Source organism: Pogoniulus pusillus, chromosome 25, assembly GCF_015220805.1.
Source record: "Pogoniulus pusillus isolate bPogPus1 chromosome 25, bPogPus1.pri, whole genome shotgun sequence".
Taxonomy (NCBI): domain Eukaryota; kingdom Metazoa; phylum Chordata; class Aves; order Piciformes; family Lybiidae; genus Pogoniulus; species Pogoniulus pusillus.
The window spans coordinates 12,803,260-12,828,844 of NC_087288.1; the positions used below are offsets into that span (position 1 = coordinate 12,803,260).

At 40.7% G+C, this 25,585-nt stretch overlaps 1 protein-coding gene across 2 annotated transcripts in view; it reads right to left on the reverse strand.

Annotated features, from left to right (window-relative positions):
- Window positions 1-25,585, reverse strand: part of PTPN14 (protein tyrosine phosphatase non-receptor type 14) — a 70,144-nt gene that overhangs the window by 39,263 nt on the left and 5,296 nt on the right. Inside the window, exons 1-3 of one of the 2 annotated variants that reach the window (XM_064164499.1) lie at window positions 24,225-24,278; window positions 23,904-24,073; window positions 2,030-2,127 (exon numbers count right to left, since the gene is read on the reverse strand). In XM_064164499.1, coding sequence (XP_064020569.1) covers window positions 2,030-2,127; window positions 23,904-24,073; window positions 24,225-24,269 — 313 coding nt within the window. In that variant the 5' untranslated portion in view covers window positions 24,270-24,278. Of the gene's footprint in view, window positions 1-2,029; window positions 2,128-23,903; window positions 24,074-24,224; window positions 24,279-25,585 lie in introns of those variants that run through there. The other variant, XM_064164498.1, reaches the window with a different exon arrangement.

Genomic DNA, 25,585 nt, shown 5'->3' on the forward strand with positions numbered 1-25,585 from the left:
GAGATCAAACAGCATCCAACAAGTAATTTTTCTCTTTTGATCCCTAATATTATGACCATCTGTGATGTTGAACCAGCAGAAGTGCAAGAGTTTCTTTTTCTGTAGCCTTCATGAGCTAGTATCATCATCTAATATGGCTGAGCTTAGCCTCCACAAAAATGGTGCACACTTTTGCTTCTGCAACATTTCCAAACCTGAGCAGGAAAAATCAACTCATAAATAAACCTACCTCTGCCACAGTCCTACAAAAAAGATGCTTAATTTTACAGTTGAGGAAGTTAAAATCCACTAAATTTTTTCACTCAATTAAAAATTGTCAACAACCAACACAGTGGGAGGTGTGAGCCCCATCCTGTTAAAGCCACTATAAAAGTATGTCTCTCTAACTGACTGGCTCACACCTTTAAATTTACTTTTCAACCACTCCTCTTTAAGAGGTACTCACCTCCATGCTCACATTCTCCCCTATGTCTGGCTGAGGGCCCTTATCTAAATGTCCTTGAAACTTTTGAAAAAAGCATACTAAAGGCTAAAGTATGTTAAAGAAATCCAAAACAAAGTCTGTATTTATCTGTTAAATACACAGCAGCTTATATCAAAAGAATATCTTGCCAGGAGGTTTTTATTTTATATTAATTGAACTGGATCAAACACCATCTACAAGATTCTCACATTATAGAAGCTGGAAATCCCCACCATAAATCATGTTATCTAAACATTCTTTCAAAGCTTCTAGACAATTTGATGTACTGCAGGATGCCAAAAATGCAGCTTCATTTTGTTTTCACCTCAGAGTTATGTTCAAACATAAACAGAAAGAAATCAAAATGGACATGAAACAGAGTCTGTAAGTTTAAAAGAAATAAGTATTTCAAATACCATGAGTTGCATCACATGAAAAGGACAAAGGGAGTAATGCAAGGGCAGGAATAAAGCAAACAAGATTAGGTGTTGCATTCTGATGCAATGGTCTTTGAAATAGAATGGATTATGTAGAAAATTCAGAATGAAGTGATCATAAAGTATCAAACTAATTTCAAAGACTGACTCATTCTCAGTACTAGCAAAGCTGCAAAACCACAGGACCAGTGAAATGTATTCAGTATCCAGTCAGCCCTAATTTTACACAGACTTCATTTGCTTAATTTACACAATTAAACTGCAAGATTCGGTATGAAATTTTATTCACATATTTTCCTTTACCAATAAAACATTTCAGGACCTGACCAGAAACATTTTTTGATTCAATTTTTAACCAAGAAGTAAGATCCTAAACCAGAATTTCTGATTTCTAAGAAAGACCTTACTAGCATTACTCTCCTTGAATTTTCAAAAATGAGATTTTCATGTGTGCTGTGTACATACTTCTCCCTTTACTCATATCAGAGGATGTGCACAGGGCATGGCTGCTGGAAGAATCAGCAGACAGAAGCCCTGCATTTGGATAAAGTATGTTTCAGACTATCCATGACTGACTATGAGAACCTGAAACGCTTTCTCCACATACAAGGTTTCCATCTCTGCCCATATACATTATTTGATCCCACTTTTACTAATGTCCTTAGGAGGCTCAGAATAAAATGTAAGAGGTAGTTCATTACTCATTTATAACTCACATAATTATGATCATGTGTTCTTTCATACTTCAGATAGTACTGTAGAGCAAAATGAGTTTTTAATTAAAAACAAAATTAAAGCTGCTGCTATGCTCTTTGATGTAACTGCATTTGGAACCAGAGAACATGAAGCAAATTCATTACTGCAAAGTACTCTGTGGTTAAGTGTGGAAAATCTGGTGTTTTGTTCAGTTTCATTTACTTGGATTTTAGAAACAGGAAAGATGAACTCTGTGAAGTGTCCATCATTCCCTCCCTGAGGGTGCAAATGTTTCATCAATAGCACTTTCAAACCAACAGAAAACCCAGCTGTTGTGAGTAGAAGTCATAGGAGGCCTTACTGTCCAGTCAACACACAGAACAAACCAAAAAATGCCATGTTGTAGAAGGGCCATCAGGTCATGTCATCTTACCTTGCACTGCCAAACCAGCTAGTCGAATTCCCTGCTCCAGCGAAGAAAGTAACCGGCCATCAAGAACATCCTTCTTCACTTGCAGGTAATACTGGTATCTATAAAGAAAGAGCACTCATTATAACATCTACCTGCTTGTACATTTTCCACAGAACAAAAGACTGATGAAAGGAAGAAAAGTTCACCACAAACAGGACAGGTGCTTAAACAGCCTGTATCTGGTTTCAGATTATTTCACATTACTAAAACCAATCAATATGATGCCCACATGTGCAATGCTTCCAGGTGCATGAAAAGAAAAAGTTCTAATTTCTGCTCCCTAGGCTGCACAGAAGAAGGATATCTGCTCCTCCACAAAGTTTGTGGAGGTACTGAAGACCATGCAACCATCAACAGAAAACCAGGCTGCTCCATATTTCTTTTTAACCTCCTCCCCTTTCTCTTTTTTCTCCAGTGTGACTTATTTGATAGAAAAAAAATAGAATTTTAGCCATACATTTTGACCTACTGATACAACTTTAACTACAGCCATTTTAATGGACATCTCTCATCTGTAAGGATGGCTGACACACAGTATCATGTAGTTGCTGATCTGCACTTACTAATCACAAGACAAATTTTTTGAGCCATAGCAACAGAACTCATGCATTTCACCTTACATTTGCAACACAGCAGATTAAAATAAACAAGAAGCTTTCCACACAAAGCTTAACAAGGAACTGTCCTCCACGCATCCCTGAACAGGACCAGACCCACAGCAGAGCTGGCCAAAGCAGCAGAGATATGCGCTGGTCCCTCGAGTGTATCAGGTTGAAATGCAGCAGAGACAGCTCCAAGTGAGTTACAGTGCAGCCACAGTCCACCACACCTGCCCTCAGTCTCACCTACCCAGTCCCCAAACTTGCTGGTAGTAAATGATGCACCTGGGTGACCCAAATGAGGGAAACCCTAAAAGTCAACAAAGGGGTTTCAGTCTGTGACTTGACATGCCAATCTGGCTGCAGATGAACCAGGTTATGAGGTTACTGCTCCTTTCAGCTGGGTGACTGCTCACCGTCTCCCCCAGGACAAAGGACATCCATTTAATTTAGCATGGATTTAAAAGATAATTGCTTGAGATAAACTATGTTAGAAAGAAATAGCACATAAGCATACCAGTTTGACTTGGAGACTGCAATATCTGCAAAGTGGACAGCAAAAACTCTCAGAAAGACTGGAGACAGTAAACTATCTGGGTTCATCCTCAACCAGCACACCATATCTGACCTTATCTTTGAGCCCTTGGGAAGAGCAAAAGAAACTGTTCTGGTCTTGCTTTAGTTTAAGTCACATTCCCAGTTCCAACAGGCAAGGAGAATCACTATTAACATTACCAACGTCACAGAGACTGCACTGCCTACACTCTACTCACAAAAGTTGCCATTTAATTCAGTGTGGAGCTGTCAGGAAATACATCTGTGCTTGAAAACCAGCATAACCCAAGCCATGCTTTGAAGGCTAGAAATCAAACGCAGCATTTCACACTTCTCTTCGGTTAACTCTTCCATCAGTGATGTGAGATGCAGTAACTTGCCACTAGACAGCACCAACGCTCTGACCAGACCAGCACTCTGAAGGCAGCCTACAAATACCGCATGGCAGAGAAATCCTCTGAGGGAAAGTCTCTCCACATATTCTTCAGGTCTGAGAAGTCCCCTTCAGAGTTCACAATTTTTATATGTACTACAAAAGAATTGCTGAGTTACTGGGTTTTAGGTTTTTTCTTCCTCTCTCTCCCCTACAAAAGGCAAAATAATGTTTTTCAAATACTAAACTATAATCTCATTTTAATGCTTGTATTTGGCTTTCACACAGCATAATAGTGATTTTGAAACTCAACTGAGAGAGAGTGTAAAAAGCATAAGTCTTCTCAGCTTGAGCCATCTACTTCAGCCCCAGGTTTCACATCTGTCAGTCCAGGAGACATAGCATCTCTTTCCACTTCTCTGTAATGACTAAATCTGAATTCTGAAAACACACACACACCTTTTTATACAAGCTTAACATAAGCTGCTTTATCAAGTATGCAGGTGAGCAAGTCTTAGCTGAATCTGGTCTTTGAGAATTACAATCCTGAAAGTGGCCTGTTTATGTCAATGTCACATATGTGTGCATGAACTACATATTCCAGGCTAACAGAAGTAAAATCCAGACCTGCCAGAAAATTTCAGCTATTGTTAAAACAAAGCTAAGAACTACATGAAAGTCAAAACAATGTAAAATCATACAGTGATATTCTAGCTCCATAGAAGTCAAGGATGCCATTGGCTTTAGTGGAACTGTGATTTCCACCACAGCACCCACAAAATTATAGACAATTTTGTCTATAAATCAATAAATACAAATAGATAAAGAAAATAGATTAAAAAGTATATAGGTAATCATCAAAAATACTGTGTCAATGCAATGACTGTAGTATCAAGTATTATGACCAAGATATTCAAAAGAAACAGTGATGTGAGGTTTTAGTTGCTATTTTAATTGCCAGTACCTGAGAAAAATGGATTTAAAGCAGCAGTCAGCACCCACTTCATCAGAAGGATGACCATTTTGTTTCATTCTGGTTGTCAGAAACAGGTCACATTTAAAAAGCTTAAGGGAATATTCTACAATACTATGGCACAGCATTGCATTGACTTAGACCAGCAGAATGAAGTTCAAGATGTGTTATATAGTGCATAGATTGATATGCAGTAAGTATTTAAAAGACATCTAATTAGTGCTCTGATGTTAACCAGTGTATCTATCAGGAAAAACCTCATGGAGAAAATTGTCATCTTTCACAGGTAAAATGCACTGAAAAGCAATCACCTACTGTGGCTCTGATACCTTTTTCAATGGAAGTGCTAAAATAAACTGAAGAACACTGATGCAGAAACCTAGGGTATACATCTTTTTCCCTGGACTGACAGTGACAAGGGTTACCCACCTAAGGTGCTCCCTGGCATCTCCTTTCATTGTGGCTATATATGGAATGGGCTGCTCAGGGAGGTGGTGGAGTCATCATCCCTAGAAGTGTTCAAGAAAAGACTGGCTGAGGCACTTAGTGCCATGGTCTAGTTGATTGTCTAGAACTGTGTGCTAGGTTGGACTGGATGATCTTGGAGGTCTCTTCCAACCTGGTTGATTCTATGTTTCTAAGACACAAACTGGCATACCTCTTTCCTAAGGCACAAACTGGCATGGCTAACCCACTCTCAAGGAAGAGGAGGAGCATACCCTGGAGGAAGCTGTGCTTGAAGGCTCCAATAGCTCTACCGGCCACAGATTCATGGCTCAGACATGCTGCAAAACTGTGGTCAGGCTCTCTGCCCAGCCAACAGAGAGGATAAATTGGCCCATATTCTGCCAAGAATCTGAAGCTACTCCATCTGAAATTATATTAAATGCTGTTATTATGGCACGGTGCTAGCTGAGATTGCTCTTTGTTTGCCTGGATTGCAAAACTAGATCTATGGAAAAAAAAATCAGCTATAGATTCACCAAGGAAAATAGTTTCAGAACAGTAAGTAAAAACATGCATTTAATAAGCCCCCTATTAGGTGGTTTAGTTGGGAAACTGAACAAAAGAGAAGTTTGAAAGCTGCATCCCAGATAATCAAAGACAAGAAATTCAAAACTAGTACTTGGAAAGCTTTAACCACCAAGCCATTCTGGTGTAGCAGGGTTGTATAGGGTAAGAGAGAGACACCACCATAGCCAAGTGGGCTGAGTGTTGCAATCTCTCACCTTCATTGCTCACTTTGGTTTAAGCATTTTTAGAGAAGCTGTTGTGTATTCAATATAATAAAGGCTACTAGTTTGCCAGCCTGTAGCTAACTCCAAGGGGAATGGGAGTGAACAACAAGTCTGAACAAAGCCATAATTATAAGGATATAATTTTCCACAACTCTCTTTAGCCAATGCAGAAAACATTAAAAATATAGTTGCATTTATTGCATCAAAAAGCACACTGTATTTATAAAGTAAATCAGCTGCAACTGGACAACTATGAGACAACATGTAAACTCCAGAATCAACATCTACATTTTAGCAAACTATACTACATCAGAGGGGAAAAAAAAAAACAAATCCAACCACATGAATAGTATTATTAAGCAAGAGATAAAGATACTGGTTTTGAATTTAGCTGCAACACCCATATTCTGACTCAGCTGCAGCTGTGTAAATGCAGAGAAACTCCATTTGCCCATACAATTCTGCAGAGACCTCTCAAGATTAGGATTCAGGTTTGCTCTCCTGTCACTTAAAAAAAAAAGAATGTGGACGTTTGTACGATATCACTGAACTCTTTTTATCTTCTCATCCCCACTGTTTATCTGATGTATAACCTCTGTTGTTGTTTTATATGTGCAGAAAATAACTGTTTTACTGATTTCTGATCTCTCCAACAACCAATGTTTAACAACCAATGACTCAGATAGCACAAGCCACACAGAACCCGGCCTGATGAATACGGGAAAGGAGATCTTTGTGAAGAAACTAAAGGATGGTTTTACAAAAGAAAGAATATGGGTTAGTACTCCAGAATTTTCCTATGTGCTAGTTTGAGGTTAATTGGAATATTTTAGTGAGAAAAATCAGATTATAGGCTGTGAAAAGAAAACAGTGGTGATTTCTACTGCACTCAGTAGGCCTGCTGAGATGTATCAAAATAAGAACACAAATATAGATAAGACAGTGTGTGTGCATCCCCATCAATACCTGTGTTTTCTCCCTGGGCTTTTTGCTGTGTAACTCAACTAATTCTGCTTCTAATTCCCCTTGCCGATCTGCACAGCTCACCTTGCACGTGAGGCAGACTCTGGGATAAGGTAGAGGGGTGGAAAGAAGGTGGAATGGTGGTTGGGAGCCCCTCCCGGGGATTCTGGTTTCTGGGAGGGCTGCTGTGTTTCTGTATTACCTTTAACTTGTCTAGTTCTGTCTATAGCTGTAAATACTGTAAATATCTGCTTGTATATTGTGCTAAGCTGTGAATAGAAAGTTTCATTCCTCAACTTCCAGCTGGCTGAGTCTAGTCTGGGTGATTTCATGAGAGCTGGGGGGGCCTGAGTAACACCCTCAACTATCTCATCCTACTAGTAACTCTCACAAAAAAACACAAGGCAAATACTCCATTAATAATTACTTAAAATATATATACAGCATAGTATATCCAGTAGCCTTAGTAATTGAGCAGCATCCAGCTCTACTAGGAAATGTACAACAACAACAACAACAAAAAGCTTATTACACCAGGGACTTACAATCTAAAGATGCATCCACACACATGCATCAATATATGTATACTAAATGGTGGAAGGACTGAGATAAATAAAGATTCATACTGTTTGAAAGCTGTACTGTGATCAGTCTGGATTTTTACTTTCCCCTGCTTTTATAGTCTCCTTCTCTGTACATCAGTGAGAGGAAGAGTTTGGAATAGACAGTATCTCTAGTGCAGCAGGAAACATGTTTTTGTAAAACAAATTTTCACTGAATCAATGCATTTTTTACCACTAAATATTCACCTTGAGTGTACCTGGAAAAAACACAAAGCACTACAAGACACATTCTCCTTTAATATAACTACTACTAATGCAATTGCTGGCATGAGTAATTTTTTTGTAACTCACTAGGTATCTCCTTTGTCAAGCCTATCTGTTGGATAACTGCATAGCTATGCAGTTTGGTCTCTTCTCTGGAGGTAAAAGGAGCTGCTTTACCTTCAGTATCTTCAAAATAACAAGTCTTTAAGACTCAAAAGAGAAACAGACTGGCCCACAAGTGGTTTAGCTCAAGACCTTCAGCTTGAAAAACCACAAATAGAGCGTAATAAGATCTTCTAAAATCAGGAACATAATAAAAGTCTCACCGAATCACAGCAACTCAATTCAGCTCTTCTGGGTTTATCGTTGTATGGTAATACACTTCTGAGCAGAAATGCTGCAACGTGCACTTATGTAATAATCTGCCTGTAGAGGAAACACTTTCTCCAGCACAGAGAATTGCTTACTGACATTATTTTGAGTGTTAGCTTCGATACTGGTGTGTATGTATATTACTCATCTCACACCTTAAAATCTCTTGGCTTTGATGCTATTTAGCCACAAGATTCCACAGATACCAGAATGTTATGTTTGGAAGAGGAACTTAGTTTTTTTTAAACACAGAGTCTTGCATATTTTCTCAGCCTTTGAATTAGATATCTGAGCCAATGACATAGCTAATCAATGAGCAATCAAAATAATTACTTTATAATGACCAAAAGATTATTTTTATTTATTTATTACATATTGCAGAACATCATTATAATAGTTAACTCTTAGTGGTTGCTTTTCTGAGTGGACTCATGGAATCAACCAGGTTGGAATAGAACTCCAAGCGCATCCAGGCCAACCAAGCACCTAGACCTAGAAAATCAACTACATCATGGCACTAAGTGCCCCATACCGTCTCTTCTTGAACTCCTCCAAGGACAGCAACTCCATCACCTCCCTGGACAGCTCATTCCAATGCCAATCACTCTCTCTGCCAACAACTTCCTCCTAACATTCAGCCTAGACCTCCCCTGGCACAACTAGAGACTGTGTCCCCTTGTTCTCTTGCTGGCTGCCTGGGAGAAGAGATCAATCTCCACCTGGCTACAGCCTCCCTTCAGGTAGTTGCAGACAGCAATGAGGTCAGCCCTGAGCCTCCTCTTCTGCAGGCTGCACACCCCCAGCTCCCTCAGCCTCTCCTCACAGGGCTGTGCTCCAGGCCTCTCACCAGCTTCGTCGCCCTTGTCTGGACACATTCCAGTATCTCAACGTCTCTCTTGAATTGAGGAGCCAAAGTTGTATTAATTAGCTTAATTTTACGAACAGATTATCTGAGGCACACATCTGTTGAAGTCACTGGTGTAAACCTGGGCAAGAGACCAAGGAAAATTTGAGAGATCTAGATTTTGTTCCAAAGTTTCAAACCAGAGTACTACTTACTGGATGCTGAGTATTTCATGCAAGCCACTCAAGATGCCGCAACCAAACTGTCTGCAAACTTGGACTGGATTTCATATGGCAAGACAGAAAGGCAGGCAGACAAGACTGGGCTTTTCAGACATGATGTTCTGTATATTGACATAGATGGTGTTATGATTTCTGCGCTTGAGCATGCTGAAACACATTTCAGGTGCAAGGATTCAATCAGCACATCTTAATCTAAAGGCACTTTGAAAAGAGAGCTATATACATTGATGATGTCATTGTCAGTAATGCAGTGCAAAGGCCTTGTCTTTGCTGTTGATAAACAGAACATCTCCAGCTCGCTCCTCTGGAATTTCATCAGCTTGTCTCCCAGTGGAAGTCTGACATTTTGCAGTACTAGACAATAGCCATTTATCTGGGATTTGTGGGAGAGTATAAAAAGCAAAGGCTTTGCTCTCACTAAAGGGTAATGTTTTTGGAAGTGTATTATTGAGAACAAGTCTACCACACCCTGTCAGAAAGTTCAGTAGACTCACCAGAAAAAAAAGGGAAAGAAGAGGAAAGAGCCTTTGCCACCCGTGCAGGAGGAAATTCCTTCAGAAACTGAAATTGTTCATGCCAGGAGTAAACACAGTCATAACACAACTTAACAACCTTTTAAGACAGGTCAAGGTTAGCTTCAGGTAACTGAGAAACGAGGGTGTTCAAAAGCAGCATCCAACTGTCTACACCCCGGTTTCCTCCAGCAGCTAGATGGAAAACATGACTGAAACTAAAAATAAAGAGGTGGAAAGATTTGTGTCATTCCCTCCCCCTTCCTAAGAGAACAATGCTGCTTTAGCATCATTTTCACACAGGGGACTGGAAAAGGAGGGCAGACCAAAACACAGTTCACAAAACCATCTTCCACATCGCTCAGTTCCTCTCTTTAAAAGCAACACTTTACTGCTGGAGGGAAGAAAAGGGGATTTGGCTAAGGGCTTACTTCACAATGACAGTCACTTTGCATATTCTGATACACAACTTGTGAGCATAAGGACAAACAGGACACAGCCTCGGTGCACCTAGGTATGTACAGCAAACGGAGATGTTTAGGAAGACAGCACACACTTTGTAACTGCTCCCATGCAAGCTGCTTTTCCAGGATCAAAGTGTAGTAGCTCCTTTGTGTCCAGTGTTAAACAGGTATCTAGTGAAACTCTTTGCAGTTAGAAAGGAGATTAACAGCACTGCTCTCAACATTCTCACTGGCAGCAAAAGACTGAGCTTGGACTGCAAAGAAGTGCTCTTCCAGTGCTTTCCTTTTAATGCCATTTCTAATGAGCCACAAGCATGGACACGCACCCAGGCCTTGCTGTGGCCCAGAGACATGACACAAGCCTTTCAAAACACGCAGACCTTCCACAAGAGGCTTAGCCAGCAGATGCAGCTTTACAGTACCCACCAATATCTCTGCATTTAAAAAGGACCACCTCCAACCACAACGGGCACATTCTCTGTACTTGTGCTTTTTCTTAAGAATGCACTGTACTTTTTGGATACTCCAAACAAACCCACAAAGTTAAACCTTACATAAAAAAGCCAGTAATAGCATGCTTTAGCAAGAAAGGAAGGCATGCCACAACCTGATCCTGATTTTCTGCCCTTGAACACTTGAATTAATCATAACAAATTACAAGGAGCCCCACTACAATTTATAGGCACAATGAACTCCCTTACAACCACCTATAATTTTATCAGAGGTAATCCAAATACCTGAAGAATTATACAGCACAAAACTCTAACACAACTTTTGCAGTTAAAAAAAAAACCCAGAGTAAGTCATATTCTCTTGGTCTTCCCAGCCCTCCCTCTCTGCAAAGATCAACACAGGCTGGTGTCCAGCAAATCCAGGCTCTGGTGACACCACCATCTGTATAAAGGCTGAAGTGAGATTGAAGAAATAAAGCAAAACAATCAAAATAATGTAATATAATGGAATCTGTACTGCAGCATTTTCAGTTGAAAAACAACATTCAATATTACACAGAAAAACTAGAATAAAACATTTGTGGCTGAGGAGTTTGCTAGGCATATGTCTTTGTGAAAAAAAAAAACACCAACACATATCCATCTGGTTTGTGTTTTAAGCAGGTGTTAAAAGGGTTACTGTTCAGCATGGCTGTTCCATTGACTTCAGACTACTCACACAATTAAGTTTAATGCATGCTCAGCTACACACTTATGTCTCCTGAGCTGAACAAAACACTTGCATTAGGCTACAGGGGTTCAGAGGTTAAAATACAGGTGTGCTGGTTTGAGGCTAATTGAATAATTTTGTGAGAAAAATTAGACTATAGGCTGTGAAAACAGTGGTGATGTCTACTGCACTCAACAGGCTTGCTGTGATGTATAAAACAAGAACACAAAACATAGATAAGACAGTGTGTGTGTCTCTATGTCTGTCTGTCTGTCTCTTGGAGTCTGTGTTTCTCCCTAGCCTTCTTCTGTGTAACTAATCTTTCTGCTTCTAACTCCCCTTGCCGATCCTCCAAACTCATCTTGACTGTAATGCAGACTCTGGGATAAGGTAGAGGGGTGGAAAGAAGGTGGAAGGGTGGTTGGGAGCCCCTCCTGGGGAATCTGGTTTCTGGGAGGGCTGTTGTGGTTTTGTATTACCTTTAACTTGTCTATTTCTGTCTATAGCTGTAAATATTGTAAATATCTGCTTGCATATTGTGCTAAGCTGTGAATAGAAAGCTTCACTCCTTAACTTCTAGCTCATCTGAGTCTAGTCTGGGTGATTTCATAAGAGTAGGGGGGCAGGTAACTCCCAAACCATCACAATAGAAGGCTTTGTTTTTTCATCTGATTACTGTCACTTACTTTTCTGATCACACACACACACAAAATGTAGAACTGAGTCAGGTAGGTTAATCGCAGTAATGCCACATGCTGCCTTTAATACACAGATCAGGTTGTGGTGGTAACTAACAAGGTTTCAAGTATAAATCATGCCTGACAAACTTGCTGACTTTCTATGATGGATTTAGAGCATCAGTGGATAAGGGAAAAGCAACTAATATGCAGAAACAAAAAGGTGATCCATAGCTATGTATGCTGAAGACAATTAAATCTCCCGGAGAAGAGAAGCACAAGAAGCTCCAATTTAGAACCAGGAAAGATTTCAGCAAAGATGACATTGGAACCCAAAACATTAGTAACAGCTTAAATTTACTTCCTTTTCTCCTATGTGTTGATTCACTTCAAAACATGTGGTTCCTTGCCCTAAAAGAAAACACAGCTAACCTTCATGCTGTCTCCACTGTGGGAAAAGGTGGTTTAACTTACATATGGAAGCAACAGGAGTCAACAGTTAGAAATTTCTCCTGGTAGTCAGTCAGGCTAATGGCCAAGCAGGTTAGAAAATCATGCTAAAAAAATGTGGTGAGTTAACAAGAACATATGTAAACTCCAGCTTACATTCTGCAGTAATGAAAATAAAGAGATAACCCCTTTCAAAAACTGGACTAAGTACAGGCATAACTCTATTCTTTGGACACAAAACAAACATGAAGACTTCTGACTGCCCCAGTCTACCCTTCCTCTATTATGCCAGTTAAGAGTAATAAAACATACTGTATACATCCCATAAATCCTGTCTCATTTTTCAATATATATTTCAAATAATGTTCTCCAGTAGGGCTCTGAGGTCTGGAATGATATAAGTCATAGAATCAGTTGGGATTGGAAGGGACCACAAGGACCATCTAGTTCCAAACCCCCGGCTGTGGACAGGGATACCCTACTCTAGATCAGGCTGCCCACAGCCTCAGCCAGCCTGGCCTTGAACACCTCCAGGGATGGGGCCTCAACCACCTCCCTGGGCAACCCATTCCAGGCTCTCACCATTCTTATGGTGAAGAACTTACTCCTCACATCCAGCCTGAACCTATCCATCTCCAGCTTCGCTCCATTCTCCCTAGTCCTGTCACTTCCTCGTAGCCTGAAAAGTCCTTCCCCAGCCTTTTTGTAGGCCTCCTTCAGATACTGAAAGGCCACAAGGTCACCTGGGAGCCTCCTCTTCTCCAGACTGAACAGACCCAACTCTTTCAGTCTGTCCTCATAGCAGAGGTACTCCAGCCCTCTCACCATCCCAGTGGCCCTTCTTGTAATGGGGGCTCCAGAACTGGATGCAGTACTCCAGATGGGGTCTCAGAGGAGCAGAGCAGAGGGGGAGAATCACCTCCCTGGCCCTGCTGGCCACAGTCCTCCTGATACAGCGATTGCTCTAGTTGGCCTTCCGGGCTGCAAGCGCACACTGCTGGCTCCTGTTGAGCTTCTTGTCCACCAGCACCTCCAAGTCCCTCTCCTCAGGGCTGCTCTCCAGCCAGTCACTGCCCAGCCTGTGATCTTTGATCACATTTGGTGATTTGTGCTCCATAACCTTCACGGAAGTGTTCAAGTCCACACTGGATGTAGTCTTGAGTGACCTGTTCTAGTGGGAGGTGTCCCTGCCTATGGCAGGGGGTTGGAACTGGATAATATTTGAGGTCCCTTCCAACCTAAACCATTCTATGATTCTGTGAATTTATGGATCTTTGGGGAAAAAAAAAAATCTCATCAGTTAGGTAGCATCCCTGCCTCACCTAATCATTGTTTGAGAAAGTTCCATTGATTTAGTGGGGATTTACACTACTTGTAGGTAGTGTAAATCCAATCTATTCACTACTGCCTTCCACAGTAACCAGCTCTGGTAACGAAACATAATTCATGAAATGTGACACAAAGAAGTTGTCACCTATCTTACAGGCTGCCAGCAAAACAGCTTGCTTTCCTGTGAAAAGACTGCTGATGTGCTCACTGCCAGCAGAAACCAGGAAAACTCAGGTTGTTTCTGTCTTCCAAAGAGCTTGGTGACCCTAGTTTTTTCACAGGAACCATTGAAAACAGTCACTCCACACATCAGCAGATCATGCAACAAAACCGTGGCCCAGGAAGTTCTAATGTCCCAGTGAACACAGCCCTTCAAAACTCAACACAGCTCTGATAACAACAGGATGTTGCCAGAGAAATAGGAGACTCAGTGCCCTGTTGGGTGGGTGAAGTAGATCTATTTCACTAAATGAATAATTATTCTTTGTAAAACCTCCAAACCCAGCTGAAGATATCAAGTGCAAAAGCAGCTGCCAAAGATAAAACAGTGAACCAGTAAGCATCTCACTGCACAGGAATCTGTCATCTTCTGACACTGAGTTTTCTGCCAAATTCTTGTTGAGATTTTCAGCTGCATAAACAGCCTCCACAAAAATGCCTCTTCTAACCACATTTGGAGATTTCAGGATTGTACTGACATCCAATTTCAGCTCCTTCAGCTTTACACCTTATCAGCAAGGCAAAAAATACCCAAGGTATTCAGCTCCCTGAAACAAAGTGTTATGTTTAGAACTAGTTTAGTGGTTTGTGTCTCAAGAGAAGAGAAGTTTGCTCGCCTGCAGTACAACCATCAAAATCCAGAACAATTAACTGAAGACTGGCAGTGATACTGCAACCAAGATTTTCACTATCAAATTCTCACAATTTAAATGCAGTTAGAAATCCCAATGAAAAAGCACAGGTCTGTTCACAGGTTGCTGCTGTTGGCTTGACCCTCATGCTGACACTGCAGCTAAATGTCAGACATCTGAAACAGAAGATCAGTGAGCTGCAGATCCCTTTTCAAAACATCCAGTATAAAAAGAGAAAATTAATCACTAGCAGAAAGTGATGCACAACAGAGGAATACTGAATCATGCTGTGGAAATGTCCATTTCTCACTGATTACACAAGTCTAGAGCAACCTTCACTCTTGAGGCTTCATCAGGAGAAGCAACATGACACTGTGTAAAGTGTGTATCTTTATCCAGTAAGAAGAGTAGATACTAAAATACATAACCTTTACTGCCACTTAAAAGGGCCCAATAATATAAACAAACAAACAAATAAATAAAACCATAGAATCAACCAGGCTGGAAGAAACCTCCAAGCTCATCCAGTCCAACCTATCACCCAGCCCTAGCCAACCAACTAGACCATGGCACTAAGCGCTTCATCCAGTCTTTTCTTTAACACCTTCAGGGATGGCAACTCCACCACCTCCCTGGGCAGCCCATTCTGTTCTACTATCAAATACACAAATAGTTCCCATCAGGACAGTGATATGTAAGAACACGTGACTAAGCCCTAGAACATAAAATAAGTATCATTTTCACACCATCAGATGTAAATGTGATACTGTCTAACGCCAAGACTTTCCTGTTACAACATTTCTAACCACCACAGCCACTGCCTTGAAAACATACTAAAGCAAGAATGCAGGCTGAAGTATCAAACACTGCATTTAAAGTTATGCAACACTAGTTTTGAGAATTGCTACATATGTACTGCCCAACCACAGACATGAAAACACATTCACTTTCTGATCTAAAAGCACGGTACAATGTAATAGATTAGATCTAAGCATCAACAGTGTCTTAAAATATCTGGCACAAAGAGCTCAGCTTTCAATAACGAATACAGAGAGAACAAGCTCCCCATTCACTGAAAAAAAAAGTCAGCTGAGGCTTTGCCTTCCTCAGCAAATTATTTTATAAACAGAGAATTAACGTTGAATCTTAGGTCTCTCTTGAAGGAGCTCTTATTTTTAAGTCAAAGTTTAAACAGCCACTAAAATACACATCCAAAACCAACCAACTCAGGAATATTGCTGAAAAGCAAAACAACACATACACTGCAATAACATGAACACAAGAAAAGCCAGGGAAACACTGCACATTATTTATTGTTGCTGTCCTCTAAGAAGAACATTAAAGCTAATTAAGCATCAGCTTGTTTACAACAAGGCAGTCTACAAGTCTAATGTGTGCTTTTTATGCTGCAGTAGCCACTAATATTTAAAAAGTCTAATAATTAAAACAAAACAATAAAGTCATCAAAGCAGCACTAAAATGCAAATACCCCAGACTGTCTAAGCCTGGGTGGCCACCCAGGGCTCTTAAGACTCATCCAGCTTGCAAGCATTTTCAAGCTGCTCCCCTGCCCAGGCTACATGAGCTCCTAGACAATGGACGGAGTGTCTGAGAGGGCTGCTGTTTAGACCCAAATTCCTGCAGATGGAAAGAAAGAAAATCCATATCAGTGCAGTTGCAGTAATGAGAAAAATAGCACTGGGTCCAGGATGAGGCCTGGGACCTGTAGGCTCAGGCAGGCTGGCAACCAGAGTCTAAAAAAATTAAAGCAGCATTCTGTTCCAGCAGAAATTTCTTTGTCTTCCATCAATTCATAAAATTTCAGCTCCAGAGTTTCTGCTGCTCATTTGTGAGACATAGTTAAGAGCTCTCCCAGAGGACTTCCATGAATGCATCACTTTCATGAGGGCAAGTTCTAACTATTCTTTTACTGTGTTACAAGACACAGCACCTAGCTAGAGTGCTGTGTATTGGTTCCTCAGTTCAAAAAGAGTTAGTAGCACCACATATAGGTCAGCTGGCATCCCGTGCCACTTTGCAGCTGTTCAACACTACTTCCCTGTGAAAATCAGTCAGTCATTTGACTCTCCAGATCATCTCACTTTGAAAAAGAGATCTGACAGGATTCAAGGGAAGAAATTATCTTCTCTTTCTAATGTCTGCCCTTCTAATAGAACATCCTGAACTTTTCTGTTTATCTAACTTCCACTTACAGTAGTGATTTACTTAATTTATGTAATAACTTAAAATTAGTTTGTTGACTTCTGCCTCTCTGTGAAACAGAAATATTCTCTATATGTATATATAAAAAACATAGGTACTTATAAAGATGGAAATATTCTGTTATATGATAGGAGCTACATTGGTTTATGCAACACAATGATCCAAGAAGAAAGAGAATTAAAAGACATTTTTTATATGGAAATGTTTAAAAAGTATTTCCAGACTTAAAAAACATGGGATGATTCTAATCATTACTGTTCAGTCTTGCCTCTTAGTGAAGAGGTGCATCATCTTCCCATTCAGACAAGCTGCAAAGCTCTTTATAGTGCCAAGAAATGGCTATGGCCTTTCCTGCACAGAATCACAGAATTTAGGCTGGAAAAGACCTCTAAGATCAGTGATCCAACCATTAACCTAACACCGCCTAGTCTGCTGCTAAACCATGCCCCTAAGTCCATTTCTACCAGGCAGTTTTCCAGCCACTCTGCCCCAGACCTGCTGCATGAGGTTGTTGTGACTCCAGTGAAGGACCTCCAGTGAAGGACCCAGCACAGCATGTCCAGAGCTGCTCTATAAGCATAGCTCTGCTGACTGGCACATACTTAGCAGCTGGGAAATCTTCCAGAAGAGAGGACACCAAGAAACTGGTTGCATCATTTTTCTGGAAGCTACATAGCCTGCTCCTGGATACCATCTTTCCAGAGATGCAGACATGCTCTTAAAACATGTGCTGGGAAGTACACTGTAAGCATGAAATGCTTACAGAAACGCTTTCAGAAAGAGACAAATTTGGACAAGGCAGTTAAGACTTTTGCTGCCTGAAAACCCAGCTTTTCTTTTCTGCTTAGTTATACCAGTAATACTTCAATGATTAAATCCTGACTAAAACGTTCAGGTGTGAAAGACCAAACTCTGAACCTTAGTTTTTAAAATACTCCACCTTCCCTCTTGTTAAGCATCACTCAATTTTCACTCATTTGCCAGCCCATCCAACTTAATCCCACAAAACCAGACTGGCACAGCTTGAGTGATATCCAGCCTTAAGACAGCAACTAAAAGCACTGTGCAAAGGCAGCTGTAGCTGGCACAAAACTCCAGCTGATTTTATTTGTATTAAAACCTAGCAACATGGGACAATGTGAAACTTTAGCTCGTTCAGAAAAAGAAAAGCAAAGTAGACTAAAAGCAAAGATAAGCTGAAGTAGATGAGACACTGAAGGACTATTTTGAGGGAAAAGAAAAATGTCAATAGTTCATCAAATAAATAAATAGTTGGCAGAATATTTTAACCTCTAAATATGAAGCAGTCAGTACTAAATTTTCCCCACTAATTTATCTTCACATGATTCAAAAATTCATATAGAGTCCTATGGGTCTGTAGCTTTAAAAGGTGAGTTTAAATATTCTTCACCTAACACTTTGAAGAAGAAATCTCTCTTTGAAATACAAACAGAAAAACAAAAGCTACAAGAAGTGTGAAGAAAAGGGTATGACAGCAAAATATCAGAGGACATATATCTTCACTTAGTTAATGAAGAACAAGTTTGAGACTGATTTTTCACAGGGCCTCCAAAAAAGAGGGCTGGCAGGCACAGGCTCTAATTTTCCACCTGCCAACACATTCATTCCCACACTTTGCAGGTGCAGCCATCCCATTCCAAACTACCACACTGTCACAGGAAAGCTCTACAGCACATTCTTCAGGAAAACACAAGCTGACAGACAAACTTAAGGCAAACCCCCAATGCAGCACAGAGCAGATCCTGGAGTATGTCATTCCCTACAGAGCAGCTGATACCAGACCTACCATGCACAGCACCATGCAGACCCAACCCCATTGGTGGCACCCAAACTAGGAATTTCTGTCATTTTGCAAGATTATGGCCTAATCTGCAACAGAACAAAAGCCAATAGATGACTACTGGGTACAGGGCATATAGTAAGATACTAAAAGCTTCTTCCAAGGAAGAAAAACAGAAAACCAGACCAAAGCACTCCTTCATTCCTTTGCATCTGGCATGGCAGTATCACCTGTGGAGACACTGCACGGAGTAAAATGTAATGTAACTTCAGTTTTCTTTACAGTTCTAAGGCAAAAGAAAGAGGAGATGGGGAGAAGGGAAAGGAGAGGAACTGTTTGATAGTTGTGCAGAAAACAGCATCACACCCACATTTTCAGAAAGCTTAAAGAGTGTGTGGGCTCTGCTTTTGGAACAAGAGCAAAATGAAAGCAAGATTGTTCACTTTTAGACACTGCACAAAGACTTATTTTTTAAAAATAAATGGCTGAAAGGATGCCTCCCCTCCAAGGAGTTAGCAGAAAATAAAAGGCAGATTTATATTTCTAATCTATGCAAATATCTGCTCTACAGGGCATCACAAAGACTGCTTTATATTAGACAGTTTGCAGATCCCAGGTGTTTTAAATGAGCCAAAAGCACACACAGCATCTCCACCTGCAATGACTCAGATAACAGCTGGATCAGTAAAAAGAGGTGGTCTAAATAGTCTTCCATGAAAAACACCTTTTGCTAATGTGCCAACCCTCAGACTCCCACCCAAATGGTTCCTGCTGTAGCTGCATCAGAAAAAAAAATAACAAAGTTTTTTGTTTGTTTGTTATCTTGTTTTTTGTTTGTTTCAGGGATTTGGGTTTGGTTTTGTTTTGCCTTTTGTTGTTTTCTTTGATGGTTGTTTCTGGTTGGGTTTGCTTGTCCTGGCTGGCTATTCTATTTTTTTTTGTTGTTGTTTAAAATTTTAGTTTATTGCAAGTTCTTACTGAAATTTTCTAATGATATCAATTACAACATGGTGTAACTCCTACTGACACTTTAAGAAACCATCATAGTGCTTTAATGCATAATTCCCTCTGGAAAATGTCTGTGGGACTGGGTGGATGTAGAATACCAGGACTAGAGGTGGAAGAAACACTGGAGTGGTTGAAATCTTCAAGGATTAATCAGGACATATGTAGAGGTGAGAGCCCCAATCCAAGACAAAAGAAACAGAGCAGAAGTAGTAGAGAAAATAAGAGAACTCAAGGGTAGGAAATAACTCTTCTAGGAAAAGACCCAATGCCAAGAGTACAATGCTATTATGTTGAAATGAAGGCAGAGCAATAATTATTTCATTGCCATTACCTGAAAGAAGAGACAAGCAAAGCAGAACCAGTGGCTGCCTTCTGTACGCTTCCCTAGGACATCTGCTGGAAGCTTCTGTCATAGGTCCACAAACATGGCTGGCTGGAGAAGACTCACCATTCACACTCAAAATTGCTAACTGAACAGGAGTGACAGTGCCCTGCAGGTGGTCCTTCCCCTGTCCCAATGTTCCCCTTCATTTTTGAGAAGAAAAAAATCCCACGCCATCAATGGTTGCATCTTTAAGCAAGTGTCAGTTCTGTAAAACTCATCTGACCTACTGAACTGTTTCATGTGTGCCTCTGAGTATTCTCTGTTCATCTTTCCTTGCAGGCCTCAGAGGTTGACATAAAAGAGCTGCTAGCAGAATAAACTGCAGTTGTCACATTTTCTTTCCTCAGGATCCCACAGGCACTTCCTTCTCACATTATCAGAAATACCTCTTACAAATCAACTACAGACATCCTCCACTAAGTCATGGCTGTGCTTGTGTTTATACAATAGGTGCCTGCAGCTCTACAGGACCCCAGTCATCAGTTACATAGCCAGCTAAGATAACCCTTTCACACCTTTGAAATTATGAGGTCATTTGGGAATAAAATGAAGTTTAAAAAGCCTTATAAATGTAAAATCCCCTTCTGTGCCACAAGGGTGACTGAACACCGAAACAGGTTTCCCAGAGAAGTTTTGGAGTTTCTCTATCCATGGATTTATTAGAAACCCAGTGGGACACAGTCCTAGAGCAATCTCCTCTATCTGACCCTGCTGTGAGCAAGCAATCTCCAGAGGCATCTTGCAGCCTCTGTGATTAGCAGCACTGCTTTATGCTTAGGTTCGGCAAGTCAACTGACACTCCCACATCCACCTTTGAAGGACAGCACTGACTTCTTACTAGATTACTCTTCCACTCCTCTGCCAGCACGCCACACATGGACAGGTTTTCATACAGTCTGCTCACCTCTGCAGGACATAGTGCTTGCAGCAGTGACTCACCCTTATTTCTACATCCACATTTGGCTTGTGCAATACAAGAAGTTATCAGAAAAACCATGGAGAACTCCTGACCACTACCAACATCTGCAGGCAGATAAAATCCAGGAACCCACAGGCATAATTATCATTTTACACTTCCAACACCAAAGATTTCACAGATAAATTTTTATGGCTTCACCTCAACAAAAATTATCCTATTTGTACAAGAATTCCCCCTGTTGGTCCCAAATATCAGATGACAGTAGAACACAAAATGGTCCACAGATTGCTTTGAAGAGTTAGATGTTCTTTCAAATAAAACTTATGACAGACCACTGTCTCAGAGCCACTAACCAGCCACACAAGCAATGCTGCTCTCAACAAAACCTAAAGCCTTAGAGCACTTCTCCTCTTTGCAATGACAGAACATGAGGTGCAGGGCAATGCAGCCACTGGAAGCAGGGAGGAATGTGCAGCTTGGGACAAATCTCTCAAAACCTGCTATCAAGCCAGTCTATACAGAGCAGAGTAAACCACCTCTGTCAACCAATTCCTTGTTCTTTGGATGCTTGAGCATTATGTGTTTGCTCAACTAGTCTCAGAGGACTTCTCATCATCTTCAGGGAGCATTAATCAACCTTGGATATTCTGGAGTCTGCAATTAGCTAAAAGACATGAATGAGAGATGAATTTCACCTCAAGCTCCAAACACGGTCTGGCAAACTCAGGGATGAAGAAGTTTCCACTAAGAGAAGGTTACAGAGGTAACACATTCACTCCCAGCAGTGTCATCAGTTTGGAAGCTTCAGCCTTTGGTGATGCTTTTGGTTTGGCATTGGGTTTGTTTGGTTTTGGTGGTTATGCAACTTCCCAGGAGAAGATGAAGTGCCTCATGATGAGTTTTGTATTTAGGACACTTTTGTTATTTGTATGCAAATGCATTTCAAATACACAGACACTGAGTGGATGTGTCTAATGCCTACCTGACTATGACAGGTAACTGTAACATGATCAAACCTAAGAGAGGCCAATTTCAATTTTAAAACTAATGTTTTATCAGACTACCAAAAACAAAGAAAAATAACCAACAACACCATACAAAACAACTCACTTCCCATCTCTCAATTCCATCATACTTTAGACTAAGCCCTTCTCCACCATTTGTTTCAGGAGTCCTTCATGTTCCCACCACTCACTGCTTCAAACATGAGATTCACTGCATCTGCCCAGAACTGCACACAGCTGGATGTCTGCTACTATCACATTGTCTACAGTGAAGTAATTCCACTTCAGGAAACAACAAAAAGAAAATAATTGTAACAGGCTATTCTGTATCTAAGACACATTAGTAAGCAGCTGGTCATGCTACAGACATTTAAAGAAGCCTTGAGAAGCGCTTTTAAGACTTAAGTTATGAATCATTTCAGAAAGAAAAAACAATTCAGCAGCCACTCCATCTGAAAGTGCTGTGAGGTTCAAACTGTCAGTGAAATGTTTTGTTAATAGCAACCCGGGCAGAAAGAGCAAATGCATCTCTGCAGGTGAGCTATGAGTGAGCAATCAGCACTGCAGGCTGCAGATTGAAGAGATAACTCCCGAACAACTACAATGCTTCCTTGCACCAAGTTAGGCCAGGATTAGGCTAACAAAGGTGAGCAATGGAACATTTCAGACATTCCAGCTGCATATCAAACAATTCTGAAGGAAAGGGTATGAGGCTTCTCTCTGCCAGCAGGAACAGACACACAGACAAGCATTGATGTTCAGTCTATTCCCAGGGAAATACTTAAGTTTTGTGATGCATTTAGCCCACCGTTTGGCAAGAACTCCACATGGACAGCAACCGAGGGATGGCTTCTGACAGCTGTCATTTTAAGAATCAAATCTTCTGCATCCTACCAGAACCATTTTGCCAGTTCAGTGTTAGGAAAATAATCCTTGAAAATATACACTCTGTAATGTACAAAATGCTTTGCATCTTCCACTCTTTCTCCACTATGTATACATCTTCTGTAGACACAACTACCATGTGGTCAGTTTCAGGTTTGCAGCAACAGAACTTTAGTGTCATGGTCTAGTTGACTGGATAGAATCATAGAATGAGTCAGGGTTGAAAGGGACCACAAGGATCATCTAATTCCAACCCCCACTATAGCCCAGACAGGGACAGGTGATAGGTTGGACTGGATGATCTTAGAGGTCTCTTTCAACCTGGTTGATTCTGTGATTCCTTTCAGTGAGGAGGCTTCGCCCACTTACTTCAGAAGCTTTACCTTTAGTTGTGCTGATATAACTTTGTTCTAGCCAGATAAATGAAATAATTTTGGTTAAAAAGACAACAAGCCCACCCCTTCTTTGGATGAGGTGGGATATTTTTATTCTTTCTGGGGTTTGGTGTGGTTTTTTTTTTCCTTTTATTTAACTATAGCACAGATGTGCAAAAACCACACAGTGATGTGGTTTACAGGAATAGCCCCTCAAAATATTTGCATTGTTGCAACTGCAGTACTGGGCTCTGAACAGAAGAGGAATTCCCACTGAAGCTGTTTGCAAAGGTGCACCCTGATCCTAATTAAAGGACTAATACCCTCTAAAAATTTTAATCCTTTTGTGAATCATAAGGGGGAAAATCAGGAGTGGGATGGGCGAAACCCAGAAAAGTGCTAAAGTTCACTTTCAGTGAAGCACAGGCAGATATAAGAACCATGAACTAGAACTGCATCTAGAGGTCCTTTGCCTACGGCTTCCTTTTAATCAGTAAAAAGTTAAAGGAAAGATTTACAGTTCCTTTCACCATTTATGCCAGCTTTTTAGACTTTTATCTACTATTCCACTTCATTTCTGCAGTTATGTGTACTCATTCACCAATACAGCTTCTCTCTCTTCTATTTCACCCCTCTCCCACCCGCCCCATCAAGTGGTGAATTCTCTCCTTTGGTCCTTTTCTGAACAACTACCAGAAAAGGAAAGAACCAGGTGGTACCTGAGCAAATACTGAATGCCAGAAACAGTGACTGCCCATTCCATCCCAGCTCTACCACAATAGTGTGAACCAAGGGAAATCACATACCTTGTTACCTCCTGCTGCAGTCGGGAAACACTGGGCACATAGAACATCACCCCAAAGAAAAGCAAAGGCTCATTGGCAAATTTGTCCAGCTGCTTCTTCAGAGGCTTTTCCAGTTCAACCCAGCGGGACTGCTGGTTCTTGCTCAGAAACCAGAGGCCGAAGTAGTGAGTCTAGATAGAGATAAAATAGCATCAGCTTAACTTTTTCAGCTAGATCACACAAGCAATCAATGACACAAACATGAACAAATGGTCCTGTGTACTACTTTTACATATGCAAAATCAGAATCTCTTTTTTGCTGTCCTTTATTTTTAGGACAACCTTGAAGACCATGGCAAATAAATATTGCACTATGATATACTTCATCTGCTCCTCATGGCTCCAAAATGTGCATTAAAGAGCTCTGACTGACACTATGGCACAGGTGACATCAATCATTTACAGAAAGTGCCTGAGCCTTTGTCTTGTTGTACACCTGTGCCTTGTTAACACACAGCAAACAGTAAGCCCAAACCAAAGCACAAAGGCTTCATGAGACTTTGGATCTGTCCCACTGCAAGCAAAGGACAAGGACTCTTCCAGGAATAAAAAAGAATGAAAAACCACATGCTTATGTGAAAACATATCTACCAATCCTAGAACCAGTTACCCAATACAGAATAGGTTTTGTTTTTTCTTTTGTTGATTTTCTTAATGCAGCAATCCCAGGGTTTTACGATGGACAAGTATTAGACATAAAATGTACATCACACACACATGTTATTTGCTCTAGGCTCTTACAGAATGACTGCATCAGGGAAGGTTTAGGTTGGATATTAGGAAACACTTCCTCTTGGAAAGGGGAATTAGACACTGGAACCGACTGCTCAGGGATGTGGTGGAGTTGCTGCCCCTGGAAGCACTTCAGGAAAGACTGGATGTGGCACTTAGTGACATGGTTTAGTCAGTGTGGTGGTGTTAGGTTATAGGCTGGACTTGATGATCTCAGAGGTCTATTCCAGCCTCATTAATTCTGTGATTCTGTGAAAAACTCAACTATTTTCTATCTTATGTAAATCTCAATAGATGCGGTACTTTCCACATGAGTCACACAGGACTGTTGCTTGTGAAAGGTAACTAACAAAGGACAGTGTTCAGAATCAAGCTTCAAATGCTATAAACTGGCAAAAAGCAGTTGAAGGAAGAGCCAATCCATCATGAAGGATTCTGTCGAAGAGCTCTTAAGACAGTGTATTAAACACACTGACCTACCATTCAAACAAATGTATACTATAATAGACTGCAAGTACTACAGCTAGAGAGCTGAAGAAAGGTAGTTTAGCAAAGGAACCAATATATTAATTGCCTGCAAATCAGACTGTAGCCCTAACTGTGAAGTTCATATCAAAATCTTCTTCTTCAGCATTTCAGCTCAGAGCATGTGGAGACTTCCAGCAATACCTTAAATAGAAGAATACCACCCTGTGCTAACACTGGAATGAATGAAATGGAAACTGAGGCTTTTGCAGACACCAAGCAGACTTAATATCTCTAGGTAGGATCATTACTATTTTTGCCTATTTCATTGTGCTTGAATAAGCTTTCTTGGTGTTTAATACAACTATGCAACAAAACCTTGGCAGTGGTTTCCAGTAGATCAAATTAACCCTAAACAAATAACAACATAAAAAGATAAAAACAAA